At 42.9% G+C, this 18671-nt stretch overlaps 1 protein-coding gene across 1 annotated transcript in view; it reads left to right on the forward strand.

Moving 5' to 3' along the window:
- Nucleotides 1-617: 617 nt before the first annotated feature.
- Nucleotides 618-18671, forward strand: part of MMP24 (matrix metallopeptidase 24) — a 43849-nt gene continuing 25795 nt past the window's right edge. The window contains exons 1-4 of the mRNA XM_027442862.3: nucleotides 618-981; nucleotides 2925-3073; nucleotides 6794-6910; nucleotides 8855-9159. Coding sequence (XP_027298663.1) covers nucleotides 889-981; nucleotides 2925-3073; nucleotides 6794-6910; nucleotides 8855-9159 — 664 coding nt within the window. The 5' untranslated portion in view covers nucleotides 618-888. The remainder of the gene's footprint in view (nucleotides 982-2924; nucleotides 3074-6793; nucleotides 6911-8854; nucleotides 9160-18671) is intronic.

Raw genomic sequence — 18671 nt, forward strand, 5'->3', positions numbered from 1 at the left:
CAGAGCCTTCAGAGGCATCTCCTCTTGACAAAGAGCAGCAAATTGCACTGCTGGCTAAGAAGGTTGTGGCGAGTGTGATGAACGTCTTTGAGAAGTCGTGCGAACCTGGCACGCCCAGTGCATGTGAGCCAAGGCCAGAAGGCAGCCAGAAGGAGCAACCCTTGGCCAGGAGAGCGTCCCAAGTGGGGAAGCCAATAGAAAAGAAACCGAGGAAAAGAAACCTGTGAGAATGCTCCCTAGAGGGAGCATTCCCTCTTCGGCTCTGAGCAAGGTGCCCCCATGGCAGGTTCTTCTGCCCCCACAGGGAAATCCCAGACCCAGCTGTGAGCATTCTCACAGGCTTCCCTTGACAACGTCACCAAAGGAGCTCTTGGAATTGTCTGTGACACTTTGGAATCGTTCGTGGCTTCCTGGTTTGAGCAAGACTTCAGCTGCGAATATTCTGAAATCTTGGCACTTCCCAATGTCGATCCCTCTAACAGGCAGAGCTCTCAGTCTGCAACCGCATGAAAGCTGAATTAGAGCTTGGCAAGGCATGTCAGCCAGCAGCCTGTCCCAAGCAGTTGGAAGGAGAGCTGTCCCTCGGAGCACCTCCGAGCTCCTTCTCGCTGACGAGGCGGCAGAGGAAGACCTGACTCCTCCTGCAGCAGCTTCGGTGCTGCAGACGAACACCCGGCGGCCGCCGCCTCCTCTGCACCCTCCCCTGCCTGCCGGCCCCGGCCCCGGCCCCGGGCCCCGGAGCGGGCCCCGCGGCAGCCCCGCCGCCTGCCCCGGCTCCGCGGAGGAAGAGGCGTAGCCCCGGCCGCCGCCTTTCAGTTGCGGCCTCCCCGCGCAGCCGCAGCCCGAGCCGCCGGCCCGGAGCGCTGGCCGGAGGCCCGCCGCGCTGCCATGGCGCCGAGGCGGTGCCGGGGCCTGGCTGCGGCGGGCTCCCTGCTGCTCTGCGCCCTGCTCCGCGCCGCCGCCGACAGCAGCACGGGCCGAGTGGGTGTCAGGGCGCGGGGGCCGGGGCCTGGCCGGGCCGGGGTGGGGTGCTGAGGGGAGCGGGGCGGCTCTGGGGCCGGTCGTGCCGCGGCTGGGAGGGGAGCGGAGCGGAGCGGAGCGGAGCGGCCCGGGGGTGGGCTGGGGAGCGGGGCGGCGGCTGCCCGGCCCCGCTGCGCCCGGCTTCGGCCACGTCGCTGCTGGCCCGGCCGGAGCATCCCGGTATCTTCCTTCTCTAGGCCCTTGTCCGGCTGCTCTCCGAAGTGGCCGCTCTGGGTTGCTGCGCTCAGGGGTCAGGGGCTCAGGGGCGCGGTGTCTGTCCCTGGCAGCTTCTGTGCCTGCAGCCGAGCTGGGTGTTTGGGGAGAGCCGGCCCGCGAAGGCAGCTGTGCCTCTTGTTGGTGCTCTGGGCTCCCGGGAGGACCTTGGTGGTGTCCGCGCAGGAGTGGTGTTGTGGCCCTTTGCGTCCCGCCCGTGTCCCGTGTTGGAGCCTGGCTGGGAAGGAGAGGGATGCGTAGCACTGCTCGGGGCTGCTTTGGTGCCGTGCTCCACCCTTGCAGCCCAAGGGCAGCTTGTTTTGGTCAGGCTGCTGGTCTGTGTGTGTGGGTTAGAGGCCGGCTCTAGAGCTTTAGTTGTCAAGACGGACATAGTCTGTTCTCCCAGCAGTTTGGCAGCTTGGGGCTGTTGGTGCTGCCTGTGTTGCCTATTGCTGCACGTCCATTGACTCGGTGAGGTTTGGCGTGGCTAGCCCTGTGCTGTTACTCTTCAAGCTTTTGAAGCAAAGCCTTTCTCTCTCCCCTGTGGAGTTTGCTATCTTCATGTTGCTTCAAAGAAATAGGAATTGTCCTCTCTCTTGTGCTTCTCCTTGCTTTAGCCCCTTTTTCCCATGGCTGCATTAGGCTAAGGGACAGCGTGCGAGCCTGGTCTGAGCGAGCAGGCTTGCAGTAATCATGGGCTAAGTAGTAAGCATTGAATCGGTCAAATGTGTTTTCTAAAGATTGTAGAAATCTGTCTGTGGCATATGGAGCGCATTGTGCCTGTAGGAGAACACCAAAGCAGTTGGATGTATTTCTTGTTGATGATAAGTACCCCAGGTATCTTGACAGTGCTTGGGGAGCTTGTTAGCTGTATTATGTTAATTCCTGTGGGGTATTGGCCAGGGAAAAAGAAAAAAAAAAGGCTCCGGGGCAGGTGAAATATTAAAATGACTCAAAAGAAAGTCTTGAATTACTTGGCTGTTTTGGGAAATGCAGGCCTTGGCCTGTAAGTTTGACATGGTTTTCTCTAAAGTTGTGTTTTGGGGAGGGTGGGGGGAAATAAAGCTCTGTGAGGAGAGCTGTCTGTTTTTGTGATCTGAAAACTTGCTAGATATCTGGTATTCAAGGAAGAGTCCACCTAGTAAGGGTCTATGTAATTGTTGAGCTTGTTTTTGTAAGAAATCCCTTCTGTGTCTGGTGCAAACATAAAGCTGAACTTTTGTTTGTGGGGAATTGTCCAGGCCTGTTAAGCTGTCTGCTTGGAGCGCTGGTCCAGAAGCAGCAGCAGGTGGGCAGTGGGTTCTTTGGAGCGTATTGCTGTGGGGGCTGAGAAAGCTTGTGATGGCCTGGGGATAGGTTTGCACGGGAGGAACAAGAGAGGAGCTCAGCCTGTGCAAAGAATGGAGGTTCTTTGGCATTTGTGTTGTACCAAAGAGCTATGTCTGCCCCTGTTCTATTCAGTGGGGCTGCTGGCCGTTTTTAACCAGCAGGCTTGTATCATCCAGTTCGGACAGTAGATATGAAGCTGGGTCTTCCTGGAGTTCAGTCAGCGTTACCAAACCTAACTGCTCAAGAGAGGTGGTTAAATGGAATGGGCTAGTTTGTCACCTTTCTTTTGAAGAAACCTTGTAACATGTGAAGTTGAAAGCTGAATATGGCAGAAACTTACAATCTGTTTCTTTCTTTTTCAGAGTTGGTTAAAAACTTATGGCTACTTGCTTCCGTCTGACAGCCAGATGTCTGCCTTGCAGGCGGGAAAAGCTGTGCAGTCTGCAGTGGCCACTATGCAACAATTCTATGGGATCCCAGTAACAGGAGTTTTGGACCAGACAACTCTGGAGTAAGATGATCCTAGCCTAATTTTGTCTTTCCATTCTCAAGGCCTTGTCTATTAGCTGGGTAGTTGCTCCAGGAGCCAGAGGTCCTCCAAAGGGATAGATTTCACTGTCTCAGCCCAGTCAGAGAAGTCTTGATGTTTGTGAAAAGGCGTCCCTAATGAACACACGTGGACAACTCCATCTTGCTCTTCTAGTCAAGATTGTTTTAAAGCGTGAGAAGCTCTTGTTAAATGTCATTCCTGTTGCTGGTGCAAAGGTGAAAGAGGAGTGTTGTGAGTTTCTGAAGGCAGTGAACATCAAGGGTTTTGTTGATTGCTGTCTCTGTCTGGATGTAGGTAAAACTCTGACTTAAGAAATGATTTCTGATGTAGTATTTCTTAATTAATGGGAGTTGTGGATCTGCATAGCTGCTGCCTGTGGAGAGCTGCAGTTTGGAGTTGAAGAGAGTTGCAGCAGCCTAATGAGGACAGTCAAGACCACTCAGCTGTTGCTTAGCTGATGTTTGCTGGACATTAGATGTTATGTGCTGTATGTTTTTTGTAGCTTGCGATGGGTTTCTTAATAGCACAGAAGCATAGGCCTAAAGTGCTGAAGCTGGAGGGAGTCTGTTCCTCTAAGGCTGTTGCCGCCTCCCAGGTGCGACCACCCCTCACTGAGCATGCGCTCTGAATTTCTCAGATCCTATACCTTTAAGCAAAAGCAAGACAACTTTTCAGCCATCACTATTAAGATATGCTTGACTACAGTCGGTCAAGCTCTACCTTAAGGCTAGCAAATAATCAATTGGCTTAAGAGAGAGGGGACGTTAGGGAAGATGCCATCCTGAAGGAAGATACCAGATAGCATCCTGACTTCTGGGGCAGTGTATAGGCTGAGCCTCCCTTCCCCCACTCCTCCCCTATTGGGATGCCTTTGGGTGAGATTTTAACACTTGAATAATCTCTACAGTCTTTGTGCCTTTTAACGCCTTCATAGCCAGGCTGTGTACCTGTGTATTTCATGCATGCTAGCTTGTTTTTGCAGACGATAAATTACCAACAGCAATCCAAAGAACTTTTGTACCTGTTGCTGTAATATATTGTACTTAATTACATTATTCCTAGCCATAATAGTTCTCATTGAATGAAACAAGATTAAAGGCATGTTAAGTTGGTGGAGAATCCGTGTCTGTGATAGCTCAGTACCCTGAATCCGACCAGACCCATAACGTTAATCGGCTACACCCCTTAATGCAACAAGACCCCTTGTGTGTCTTTGCAAAGTCTTGAGCCTGTTGCCCACCTCAGGTTCCAAGACACAGCTGTCTAATTTCATTTCTTAACTCAGAGATTTTAAAGATACCACTCCTACCAGCTCAATGGTAGGCAACTGAGAGTGATAGCTTCCTCTGTTTAGGAGTCTTGTGGAGGACTTGGAGTCTGACTGGGGGAAGCAGCTGTGTCAGGTCAAGAACTGGATGTCACTGCTGTTGGAAATTACCTATTTTTCTGCATGCCAAGTAGCTGGAGGAATGCAATCGTTCAATAGCGTTAAACAATGCCATACAAACTTTTGAGGGTCCAATGCTATTGGCGCCCCTAGTGAAAATAAATATTTTTTTCAGTGGTGATTTATCTATTTGAATCCTACCTTAAGTAATTGCCTTTTGTTGTTATTTGTGATGCATTTTTATAAATCCCCCGGAAGAAGTAAGGAGCTATCCAAAGTGCTCAGTAGAGTGCAGCTGGCAAAAAGCTGCATGTAAGAAGATCAGTGGCTGCAAGTTACAGCTCTGTGATTATTTTGACATAAATCTGCCCTGCTGAGAAAAGGAGAAGAGAGAGCTGGAATTGTACTCTAGTCCTTGTGGTTAGACTAGGGCCCATATGTCTTGAAAGGAAGTTGAACTAGGAAACCAGTCCAGATAAACCTCAGCTTGACATTAGTACAGGCTATTGGCGGCCTGGGTGTTGCCTAGCTGTAAGTGGGTGTTGTGGTGTAAATGTGGCAGGCAGCTAAGCCCCACAGAGCCACTTGTATCCCCATGGGATGGGGAAGAGAGTCAAAAGGGTGAAAGTGTTAGACCTGGTGGGCTGAAATAAAGACAGTTTACTAGTTAAAGCAGAAGCTGCACACAAGGTAAGCAAAATGAGGAATTCAGCCATTGCTGGGAAAGCAGGGTTTCTTGGGAATATAAACACCATCACTCAGAATGTTCCCCTCTCTTCCCCCTTTTTCTCCTTAGTTTTTCTTGCTGACTGTGACGTTATATGGCACAGAATGTACTTTGGCTAGTTTAGGTCAGCTGTCCTGGCTATGTCCCCCTGCTTCTTGTGCACCCCCAATGTCCTCGCTGGCAGGGCAGCACAAGAAGATGAACTAAAACATTGATGTGTTATCACCACTATTTTCATTTAAAAAAATAAAAATAAAGCATTATACAAGCCTCTGCAAAGAAAATTAACTCTATCCCAGCCAAAACTGAGATACCAGGTAATCAGGCTTTTTGTACTAGACCTATTTCAGACATTCTGTAGTTGAGGTCTGGAACAAGTATAATGGGTTTGAAAGAGGAGTTAGGCAGCTGTGCATACGGAAAGTAGGGACAGCTCTGAAAATGCTGATGCCATGGAAGCTTTGGCTCAAGAAGTCCTTAAAGCCCAGAGTACTGATACTACAGCTTGTCTCTGTTTTCTAGGCAATACTTGTAAAGATAAAATGGAAGATAATTCATGAGTTCTCATGAAGCTCAAGAGATACAAACTGCAGTGTGAATTAGGTTTTTGTAAGGTTAAGCTAAAAACTCTGTACAATTATATGACTGGAATTAAAAAAAATACTCAGAAGATACCTAGGAAACTGAGAAATATCTAGGTAGAAACAACACAAAAGAGCACAAGTAAAGGATGTTTTAAAAACAGTATTTTGAGATTGAGTTAATATGGCTTTTGTAAATGCCAATCTCAAATGTACCACTTTTCTTTGAAGGTGGCAGCAGATGTGTGGGCATACTGTACCAATAAATGTAAGGTAAAGGAAGTGGGGAAGATGAGCGCTAGCTTCATAATACAAAACCTGCATTCTTGTCAAGTCCAGTACAATCTGTAGGGGAGGAGGCCTGACTTCTGCAATAATGGTGCATGGATCCCTCTGCAAGGGACAGCATCCTTTGATCTCTGAGTTTACGTGGCCATAGAAGCCAAACTGTCCTATATCATGAGTGAGATCAAAAGACTCAAGGGGTATGGGGAGAATCTGACAGAATTTGGTGACTGTGACTCACAGATTGCAGTTACCTATTCTGGTGGTTATAGAAAGTCATATCCATTTAGGTTGGAGGGTTGTGTTGCTTTCGTTCAATCTTACCTAGTGAATTCTGGCTTGGAAGGTTTTGTTTTATTTTGTTTTTACCAGCATAGGAACACTTCAACAAGAGTAAGTAATAAGAAGATTTGATCCCAGAGTATGTGTATGTGCCATTTGGGTCTGTGTCTCATCTGGCATTATCATCATTAAGCTTTTGTCAAGAATTAGGGCTGCCTGGCCCAGTATCTGTGTTTCCAAGTGGAAAAAAATGAAGCCTTTTTTGTGTGCAGAGGTGTGTGGAATGTCAACAGAGGTGGAGCCCTTCTTGGTGTCTATGTTGGTCATCTCTCATCCCTAGGAGGTCTTCGTATCACTGAGTTCTTTTTAATTTCTGTTCTAAACTCATTAGCTTTCTTTTTTGCTCTTTTCCTCCCTAGGTGGATGAAGAAGCCTCGATGTGGAGTTCCAGATCATCCGCACCTAGGCCGTAGCCGGAGGAAAAAGCGTTATGCACTAACTGGACAAAAATGGAGGCAGAAACATATAACCTACAGGTAGGTACAGTATACTCCATAACACTTTTATTTTTTTTTTTGGGGGGGGGGGGGGAGGGGAATGTTCTGTATTTGTTCAGTATGCACATTTTTTAGTTAGCTTTAAAAAGTGGGTTTTCCTTATGAAGCCCAGTTAAGGCTTTCAGACTTGAGGATATGGTGGAGCAGTATATTTTCAGATCCCTGGAGCAACTGAGGAGTGTTTTTCATTAGGAAATAACTGGTTAGTAATCCCAACCATCAGTTGTGTAACTTTGGCAGGAAAATCCTACTAAGCCCCTTTCTGTTCTCTGAGAAATCTAAATGCTAATGAAATCTAACCCTTGCAACTGGAACTACAGATGGAGACAGCAGGACTCTAACCCTTAAATCTTTTGTCCTCTTTAATAAATAGTACCCTTAAAGCAGAAGGAACATCATTGTCTAATGGAGTGTTGCTTTGTTCCTCCACTGATTTGCAACATTTTACTGTTTATTTTTGCAGAGTTTTTCCTTTTAGTGCTGTAGTAAAACACTTGCTTTTATCCTGGTTTAGACCTGCCAAGGCAATATGCTGAAGTGACCTACTAGTGTAAAATGCATGTTGCATACTTACAATTGTTTTCCAGAGAGGCCTTTGTGTTAGAATCATTTAGGTCCTTAGGTTTTGAAAAGCAACGATGCCAATGAAAATTTGACACTAAGGATGTTAATTGAAAATAGAATTAATAAACCCTCTTGATGAGAGTCTCTGAAGAAGAGCCTTCTAAATTTGGAGAGAAGGGGACTTTGCAGAGGAGTAAAACTTAGGAATGTAGATGGTAAGGAGAAGATACCGGTGAATAAGGCTTAGATGGAAAGAAAGAAATCTGTTAAGGAGAGAAATCTGAGTGACCAACATGGGAAATATGCCCAAGTGTGAGGTAGTACTGAGACGGGTAGGAGTCCCCCTCGTTCTGGGGACTAGTTCAAAGCTTCCACCAATAATTACTCCTTTAACTGAGATTACAAAGGCTTACCCTCTATATGTAAAAATGTAAGAGTCAGATCTTGCTTCTGATCTTTTCTGGACCTTAGGGAAAACTAGTATATAATCATCTGTGTAAAACATAACTTAAACCACAGCTTATTGGCTGCAGTCTTGCCATTGTCAAACTGTTAGGTATTTAACTTTCCAGCTTCAGTATTTGTAGAGTGACTTACCCGTGATGGATATATCATTTTACTACTAAATATAATACAGGATATTTCATCTCTCATCATTAGATTAAATTGAGCTGAGTTTCATTAAAGGCTGAAAGCTGTTTCTATGACATAGATGTTTCATATTCCTCGAGCCAAGTTTAGTAGGTCTTGAGTCTGTTATATATCCACCAAAAAATATAAAAATCAGTATTTTTTTTTTAACCTAAAGTTTACCATTATGGGAAATGTATGTGTAGTTAAGCTATTTTTCATGATATCCATCATGGATTGACATGCATAATATTGGCCTATCAATCTTAAATATTCAAGGACTTCTGAGAATGAAGCTGCTCATCTAAGTAAAGTTGTATAATTTACTGAAAAGTTTATTTCTCAAAAATAATTTTAGTAGCCAGGTGTTTTCATACACTGGAATTTTAGTGTGATATTATCACACAAAATCTGGAATAATTTACATTCTTTAAACTAACTGTATATGTGAGGATTTGGAAGGTTGCCAGGCTTTCAGAAAGCGATATGAGATAAACCAAAGTATTGGGATTATTTTTACTGATTAATGTACTCTCTGCATCAAGGCTGTTGGTGGTGGTGGCTTTATTTGTAACAGCAAAACTTTGCATGCACAAAGTAGAGTCTGCAAAACAATAAATACATTTCAGAAATGGAAACTTTGTAGAGGTGGCTGTGTATTGGAATTATAATAAGAAGTCTTGTATGGAATTTGCACCTTTAAACAACCCTTCTCTCTCATTCACACAGTGTACACAACTATACCCCCAAGGTCGGAGAGCTTGATACAAGGAGAGCCATTCGTCAGGCATTTGATGTTTGGCAGAGAGTGACACCACTTACCTTTGAAGAGGTCCCTTACCATGAAATTAAAAATGACAGGAAGGAGGCAGATATTATGATTTTTTTTGCTTCTGGTTTCCATGGAGACAGTTCTCCATTTGATGGAGAAGGTGGATTCCTAGCTCATGCATACTTTCCTGGACCAGGCATAGGAGGAGATACTCACTTCGATTCAGATGAGCCATGGACCCTGGGAAATTCTAACCACGATGGTAAGGGTGCAAATCATTTTTTAGAATAAGAGTAAGTTGAATGTAGACACGTTGACAGGCTTTTAACTGGAAAGTGGTTAGCAGAGCCTTCCTCTCCCATACAATGGTTCAAATTCTTTCTAAAACATGTATTCTATCTTAAATGGTTAAAACATTTCGTTACTAGGTCTGTGACTCTGCATGCCTCTGTGCACATTTGCAAATGCTGAGGAATAAACAGAAGTGTGTATCTAGTGGCTTTATACATATTTTGAGATTTGGACCACTGTTGCTGCAGAAAGCAATGTCTCTAGAGGGTCAAGATGAACAAGAGGGTGTTGAAGATTAAACTCTGTCTTGTGGAATTATTAGCATGATTAAATAGAGCCATTCGTAGTGGTGAATAGAAAATTGAATGAGTTAAGGCATTTGTATTTCAAATAGTTTAAATCTGTATTTATTTGTGCATGATCTGAGTGTGGTCATAATTTCTCCCATCAGAGGATGGGGCTGGCTAATTTCTGAAGGAGGACTGGTGATTAGGAGAACTGCTTTTGTGACACTAAGCAATGTAGAGTTTCTGTGTCTTTCTGGCTTTGTCTTACTCTCAAATGACAATGAGCACTTTCAGATTTATTTTAAAATCTTTGAGGATAGTGGTGACTTGTAAAATTTTTAAATTGGAAAACCAAATTTTGGAAAACCAAACTGAGTATTTGGCTGACGAGAGCTCTTATTTAGTCCATATAATTTTGTTATAAACCAGCGTGACTTGAAGGTTTGCTTTTGTTGGTCTACATCTGTCTTTCTGTGTTGTGGCATCTGAAGAGTTTCAGTAAATCCATAATTGGATGCAACTGTCTCCCCACAGAAGAACTATTTTGGAGTCTTTGCTAGCAGTGCCAATTGTGTGGATAAAAGTGAAATATTTCATGTAATGTCTCATCCGGTCAGAAAAAATGAAGAATGGTTTGAACAGATCCTTCTAGGAAAACAACTCTCTGATTTGTACATGGAGAATGAGATCTATCCTGTAGAAGTTTCTGGTTTTGTAAAAACACCCTGTTGGTTGTGACTGTGGTAATAGGGGCAAGTGCACCAGCACATCTGTATCATCTGCTGTGAAGAATGATCCTGTATAGGACTTCAAAGTGGATGCAAAGTTTCCTTTTTAATAAACTTAAATTATAGTTCCACTCATGCATACAGTTCTATTAGCCAGTACTTAGCTTAGTACTTTCAATTAATGATTGCTGATTTGTTAATACTACTATGTTCTCTGACAATCCCATAGGCGAGCTATGGAAGTTAATTGTTTAATATTATGACGAGAATGTGTAAAACTAGGTAGGAAATTGAACTCATGGAGCAGTCCTTATTATCTTGGATCGTGAGGTGCAGAATTCATTTGTTAAGTTTTCAAATGAGAGTGACGTTGGGAGCAGCTATAAGCATGAGGCAGAATATTGGAATTCAGAAGGACCAAGGCAAGCCAGAGAAGTGATGGGCAGGTGTCCCTCTCCGTGGCAGGGGCATTGGAACTAGGTGATCGTTAAGGTCCTTTGCAATTCAAACCATTCTGGTGATTCTGTGTTATAGCAAACAGGATGCAACTGAGAGAGAAGATGTGGTTTTGCATTTGGAGATAAATTAGCTACACAACAACACGATGAGGAGCAATTGGTATGGTCAAAGTAGGAGGCAATATCTTTTTTTTTTTCCCAAAAAAGTGCTTCTGAATAGAAATGAAAGCAGCACTCATCCCTAAGTCTGTCCCAGACTTGTAGCAGCAAGGGCTGCAGTTTATTAGACTTCAGTCTATGGGCACTTGGAGGCAGTTGAAGCTTTTTTGGATTCATTGTCCTTTAACAGTACATAGTGTATGTTGCTCATGGGCCAGGTGACCCCTGCTGGCTGCTTAGAGCATTTGGTCACTGAGTTACCTGTTCATGAAGATGGCCTTGGTGTCCCAGTTGCTTGTTGCTTGCCAGAAGGCACATAAAAGGTGACTTTGCTATGCTTTCTGCAAGTCCTGGGCCATTTTTTACTTGTAATAAGCCATATGTTGTCCACTCTAGGCAGCAAGCCTGTGCCCAAAAGAAGGTAAGCAGATTTGGCTATGCTGTGATCTCTCCCTTGGCAGTCTCAGTATCTTACCAAACTTGGATCAAGTGTGCATGGTCCATTAACTGGACTAAATCAAGTATTTCCCAGCCTTTATATTAAACTATTAATAATATACATATGTATGTATATATTTCCAAGAATGGCTTGAAAATAAATCCTATCAAGTGTCTGACGTTAAGTTCTGTCAGTTTAAATATCCACATTAACTGTGACTGCTCTTGTATCTCTCTAAGAACTCAAACATTTGTTTAATCGAGGTTGATTACAGGAAATCACTTTTAATCCCCAGATTATGGTGCTATTTATAATGTTAAATATTCCCTAGCAAATCTTCTTCATGGTCTTTTAAAAGATCATTGCTGTTTGTGCATGTGCCAACACCATACCACTAAATGTGAGGTGCCTGCCAACCTGTTGCAGCTGTTAGCTCTATAGCTATATAGATAAAGCTGTATAGCTGTATGTAGCGATTAGGTCCTCTGTTTGTAGCGACAAAACTTGCTTTTGTTGCCATCACTGTAAATGCCTGTGTTTTACCAGCTCTGCTAATGGCACCGTCTCTGCTGTTGCCACCCGTGAGCAGTGAGCGTTACTGGGGCTGTCCCATCTGCAGTGGTGATACCACTGGCAGTTTTTCTGTGCAGTCTGGATTTCATTCCAAAGCTTATATGTACCAAGCACTGTCCTGGTCAGGAAATACTCTGAAACAGTGGTTGAAGGCTTGAAGTGGAGCAGGGTTGATTTAGGGAAGAAGTTTAGAGAAGCTTTTTAATGCTAAAGCAAGGTAGGTACTGAGTTAATGATGCTCTGCCAGGGATCACCAGAAGTTTTTTTTTCTTTCAGCAAACCTGGAGTTGAATTATAAGATCCTCCCTATCATCTGCTTGTTGTGTGGCATGCAGGTGGGAACGTGCCCAAGTTCACCCACTTCAGCTTCCTCAGTAAACAACCCCAGCTGACAAGTTATTCGTGGAGCCACTGTGGTGTAACTCAACTTCACATCACATTTGATCATTTTGCAGTTCACAGGATGCACGTTCAGCATCCTTTCTTCCAGGTACTCTCCCAGCTTCACACCTGCATCAAGTTCTCTTTTGAAAGCGTAGGATAACCACCGCTTCATATTCAGCGAGACTGGATGTGACCGACTCTAACTATTGGCAGGAAATGCTGGTCTTTGGTAACAGGAAGCAAACAGATTTTGCAATCATTACAATAAACATGTTCCTATGGATCCCAGTGGTTTTCCTCTAGAGGCTTCTCTGGAAAGCTTCCTGTTAAAGCCTTCCGAAGACAAGCCAGACTAGTGTCAGCGTTTACAAGCCACTGCCAGAACTGATACAGGAGATGAGATTTCCTGGGTCTCATTTGGTGACAAATCAATGTAGAAGCTATTGAGAAAATTCTGGAGGAGAAGGACCTGATCCAGCTCCCAGAAAGGCTTCTGTTAGCAACGGCGAACTGGACAGACTTCCTTGTGTGATTCCACACAAGAACTAGCACTGTTCCAGGAAATAACTCTTTGGACAGCAGAGCAAGCACTTCTAAAGCCACTATCTGGACATCACATTTGTTCAGCAGATTTTTCAGGGCAGCCAGAAGCCATCAAAGCTGGTGAATGTAAATGTTCAGCAGGGATCTCAAGGAACAAGTTCCGGTTAGAGTAGCTAATTTTGGAGCAAAATCTTGCTGATGGATAGTGAGTATTGCAGCCTGTAAGGGAGAATTTTGCCTGTTGTTGGGGAGGGGCTTTATAGCTTTGAGTTGGCATTTAATTGGCAATGCCAGTGTGTTCAAAATACGCAGTGCTCAAGAGGCATTTGGACAATGTCCTCATTACTATGCTTTAACTTTTGGGTAGCCCTGAAGAGGTCAGGCAGTTGAACTCTGATCTTTGCAGGTTCCTTCCAACTAACTGTTCTTTTCTTCTCTTCTCAAGTGGTGTCTTCCACTGGAATTTTACTGTTTTCTGTTTTGGCAGTAGGAATACCCCAGACCTTCCAGATTCTTGTGACAATTATATCCCCTTTCTTAAAGGGATTCTGCCTCTTATCTCCACTTCTGTGGAATTCAGTTGCTCAAAGAAAGACATACAGCCACTCTTTGAGAGATCCGGTTTACTCATGGATTCTGTGCTTTGTCTCTTCTTTCTCTGTCACCATTTTCTTCTAGAAATCTTCTCTTGTTCCTTAGCTAAATGTTTTTCAAAGCCAGCTTCCCTTTTGTCAGTACTACATGGTTGAAACCAGTCAAATTTTGAGTTTAACAAAAATGGAGTATGATGTCTGGGGACCTTGCTACAAGAAAAGTGTCGGCAAACTGGGAAGAGTCCAGTGCAGCAGCAATGAGGTGAAAAGGAGTCGGAGCATTTGACACACAAGGAGAAACCAGGGGAACTGGACTTGTTCAGCCTACTGAGGAGGAGGACTGGGGAAGAGGGAGGTCTAATAGCAGCCTTCTGCCACCTGTGGAGAGATTATAGAGAAGAACTACACTTTTCTTGGAGGTGCAAAGAAAAATGAACATGGAAGTGATGAGCACAACATGCAACAAGGAAAATCTGACCTGGGCATAACAGGGACAATTCTTCACCAAGAGAATGATGCAACTTTGAGATAGAGTCCAGAGAGGTTGTGGATGCTCCATCCTGGGAGATTTTCAAAATTTGACTGTATGAGACCTTGAGCAGCCTAATACAGTTTTGAGATTAGCCTTGCTTGAAATAGAAAGTTAGGCCTAATGACCTTCAGATGTGCCTTTCAATCTATTTTTTTTCCATAATTCTCTATAATTGCTAAGAAGACAGCATTTCAGTACCTGGAAGTTCAGTAAATTGCAGTTACTTCTCATGGCAACTCTGAGCTGTAACAAGATATTCATAAAATTCTGTCAGCAAATCTCTTCTTAAAAACAGGTATTTTTTAATATCAAGATTATTCACGATGGAGTACTGATTTGTATAGGTGCATAAAGGTGGTTGGCAAGTTTTTTTTCCAGGTACTTTAAAAGTACCACGTCTTACTGTTACTTTTTTGAAATGTGAGAATATAATAGGTTGCTGTAAGCATTCACTGGATTAATGGTATAAATATATTGGATGTAAGTTAGGGTATAAGTTTGCCTAGTATTAAGTGGTATGTACAAATAGGTTTAGCTATTTTTTTTCCCTAACCCAGTCAGGTAGTTCTTTATTATAAAAGGCATCATTGGAAACATTACCTACTAAACAATCCTGATTGTATTTGATGTCTTCAGCTAAAATAGTAATGTTTTAGGTGGAGAAAGGGGACTAAGAGGAATGAAGAGTATCCAGTTCTTGGTTTTTGTTTTGATTTGCATTGTTATTCACTTTTCTAGGACGACTGTACTGTCTGCTTGCAGCCCAGTTACCTGAATTGTACAGGTACAGTGCATGCTTGCTGAAAAAGAAAATATAGCTTCCTTTAACCCCTGCCCCTTCACCCAGCATAATGCCACAACTTGGTACAATAATTTAACCTTAACTTATTCTGAAATTTAATTCTGTTTCCTCTATGTTTTGCCTTGCTTTCTGTCTATTTCTCTTTCATTTTACTACTAATTTAATATCTGTTTTCCGGGGAAATGCTGAGGACAGCAAAGAAAATCTACAGAGTATCAATGAGCAACTTGACAGCATATGTACTCACAATACAATACACCCATAATGTTGCTTTTTGGCTGTTAAATACTTTTAAAATTTTCTTTCTCTGATTTCTCAGGTAAAGAACGTCTCCACATCTAAAGAATTTTGTTCTAATAAATGGCATTTTGAATCTATCATTATTTCTAGGCTTCTGACATTGTTGAAAGTAAGCATCAGAATTTTTCAGAGCAAAAATCAGAGCTGCTTTGATACTACTCACCTATCTTCTGTTGCAGAAGACCTGTTATCTGAAAGACTTGAAAACAGATGTTGGAAATTCGGGGGCATAAGTTTGCATTAAAATTTAAACTTACTCTATCAGACTTTCCTGTAGTAGTTCACTGCACCAGATCATGCTGTTGGTCAGCACTTTTCTTCATTGAAGAAGATCAGTTTTTAGTCTCTAAAACATACCTATTTAATGTTGGATTCATCCTGTAACTTCTCAGAGAGATCTGTTCCCATAAGTCAGAGATCTCTAAAATCATATTTTAATGTTGAACTGAATTTGAGCAAGCATGTAGATGCATGGTTTCAAAACAGCCATTCATGGTAAAAAGACATTAAATTGGCTTGCTTAAGTAAGCAAGAGTTTGAGATTACACCCCTGTCATGTCAAACCACCAAAGCATAGAAGGCCTTAAAAAAAAAGGACCTGAAAAATTATATTTTTTTTTAAAGTGAATTCCACCAGAGAAGCTGATCAGTCATCGTAGCCACTCATATGGAAAAAATGTTCCATTTAGTGTGTGAATTACAAAAGTGAAGTGAAGAGAGAAAGCCCACCAGCACACATGGAAGACTTCTGTCTACAAATTCTTCTTCGTACTGGACAGCATCTCTGTAAGTAGTGCTTTATTTTGTGTTATATGCTGTCATTTATACAAAGATAGAAGTGGCATTATGGTAGTGCTGTGCTAGTGCAGTCTGGATTTTGAAGCTTTGCTATGTTGACAGTGATAGTTGTTGATCACGACTAAAAATCTTGAATAAGGATCATCTGCAAGTTCTACTTTCAAAGCAATGTACTTTTAAATACACCTTATGTTCACAGTGTTCTGTGACAAGATAATTAGTACCCATTGCTTTTGTCAATAGTTGTTGGATACGTAGAGTATAAATATAGCTCTGTAGGTATTGGGAATCCTATTGATTTCTGTATAACAAAAGTAAAATATTTTACTTCATTCCACAGAGAATCATATAATCTGAGATTTGTAGGAAGGAGCCAGTAGGGATCAGAATGATGTCATTCCCATAAAAAGAAAAAAAAAAAGAAAGAGGCAGAACATGAGAATCAAGGTGAGATAAAACCTTTGTGTCTTCTGATCCAGTGAAAACAGATGATGTGAAGCAAGCCAAAACACAGTAGTATCTGTAGTAAACTTGCTGCATTCCACTGAATGAGGAGATAAATAATATGCCAGATGTTAACTAGGAATATAACACAGCTGACACAAGCAGGTCCAGGAGGTTCTTAAAGCTTATCGATGATAGCTTCTTGGTGCAGGTTCTAAAGGAGCCAAGTGGGGAAGGTGCCCTTCTAGATCCCTCTCTTGAGAACAGAGAGGGGGTAGTGGCAATTGGTGGCTGTCTTGGTCATTGTGACCATGAAGTGGATGAGTTTAAAATTTTTGGTGACAGAAGGAAAACTGCCACCAAAACTTGAGCTCTGGATATGGGGAGAGCAGACTTCAGGCTGCTCAGGAAATTAGTTAGTAAGGTCCCTTGGGAAACTGCATTTGAATGCATTAGTGTCCATCAGTGCTGGTCAGTCTTTAAGCACTGCCTCCTAAAAGCACAGGATCAGGTAATTCCGAAATATCAGAAGTCAAGCAGGCAGGGTAGAAGGCCACTTTATCTGACCGGAGTCTTCTTCTGGAGCTTAGGTACAAAAAGAAAGTGTATGGCTGTTAGAAGCAGGGTCAGGAAACATGGAAGGACTACAGGGGCATTGTTCGCCTTTGTAGGGAGAAAATTTGTGTGGCCAAAGCCCAGTTAGAGTTGAAGCTGGCCAGGTCTGTGGGAGACAGCAAAAAGGAATTTTTTAAATATGTGAACAAAAAAAGGAAGAACAGAGAAAACATAGGTCCACTACTTGATGGGGACGGTCACCTTACAAATAAGGACATAGGCAAAGCAGAGATGTTTAATGCCTTCTTTGCCTCTGTCTTCAATGCCGATGATGGGCTTCAGGACCCAGGGTGTCCTGAGCTGGAGGGCTGTGATGGTGGGAATGACAAACTCCCAGCCAACCCTGAACATGTGTGGGATTTGCTGCTCCACCTGGATCCATACAAGTCCATGGGTCCAGATGAGATTCACTGCAGGGTGCTCAAAGAGATGGCTGACATCATCGTGGCACCTCTCAATTATTTTTCAACGGTCTTGGGAATCTGGAGGGGTCCCAGTTGACTGGAAGCTGGCAAACGTGACAATTTTCAAGAAGGGCAAGAAAGAAGACCCTGGTAACTACAGACCTATCAGTCTCACATCAGTGCCTGGTAAAATTATAGAGAAGATTATTCTGGGTGTTACTGAAACGCACCTGGGGGACAGTGCAGTCATAGGTCCCAGCCAACATAGGTTCATGAGGGGTAGGTCCTGTTTAACAAATTTGATTTACTTTTAAGATAAGACCACCCATCTTGTTGATCAAGGGAAGCCAGTTGATGTAATCTTTACTGAAATCCAAAAAGCTTTTGATACAGTTTCTCATAGGATCCTACTGGACAAAATGTCCAGCATACAGCTAGATAAAAACACCATGCGATGGGTGAGCACTTGGCTGACAGGTAAGGCTCGAAGGGTTGTGGTAAATGGGGTTACATCAGCCTGGCAGCCAGTCACAGTGGGGTCCCCCAAGGCTCCATTTTACAGCCAGTTCTTTTCAGTGCTTTCATGAACAATTTGGATGTAGGACTGGAGTAAATGGATGAAGGACTTTGAGGAAACTATGATAAAGGAGAGCATCTCAGATCTTGTATGAGTTAGTACTGCAGCTGCTCAATGTGTTTGCACTGTAGACAAGAAAAGTTAAGAGTCAAATTGCCCTTATAGGGGACATCTCTCTTAGCAATATGAATTAGTTAAGTTTGTTACATATGCATACATACATACATGTTGTGCAATTTCTTTCAACATTGTATATCACTCTCTATTCTTTCTCCAATTAAGCTGTCTTAAAAGTTTTCATTAAATCCTTAAGATGTATCATACTCATCGCTAAATTTACAACTGTCAGAGTTTATTAACAAAATGAAGCTTATTTTTCTTTTTAAAGTGCATTTTTTTTCCTTTGCAGATTGAAGAGCTGTTTTTCACATCCCTTGCTTGATACAATCAAATGGTAGAGCAATATCACCACTTCTTCAGGGTCTTTATGTGCAAGACTGAAAGCTTTTCTCAAGCAGAGCATGTTGTGGAGGTGAATGGAGGAGCACAAGACAGATTGCATGTTCTTCTGTTTGACAGTTCAGACCTAACAGGTCAGGTCTGTAGATGGAAGTACCAAAGCATAGCTTAGAGTAGCCCTAAAGCTTCTTTAAGTTGTGCTTGGAAAACAGTTGCTGGACTTGAAATTTATTTTAAAAGCATGTTAAGTTCATGCCATCTTTTCTGTAATTACGGTATGCATGGTATTGTCACAACCAATGATTTGACTTCTTCGGTATTGTTTATACTTCAATAAAATTCCAAAATATAACCTTTGTATGTCTATTAATTGTCTGAGTAAACTGCA

Source organism: Anas platyrhynchos, chromosome 21, assembly GCF_047663525.1.
Source record: "Anas platyrhynchos isolate ZD024472 breed Pekin duck chromosome 21, IASCAAS_PekinDuck_T2T, whole genome shotgun sequence".
NCBI classification, from domain to species: Eukaryota; Metazoa; Chordata; class Aves; order Anseriformes; family Anatidae; genus Anas; species Anas platyrhynchos.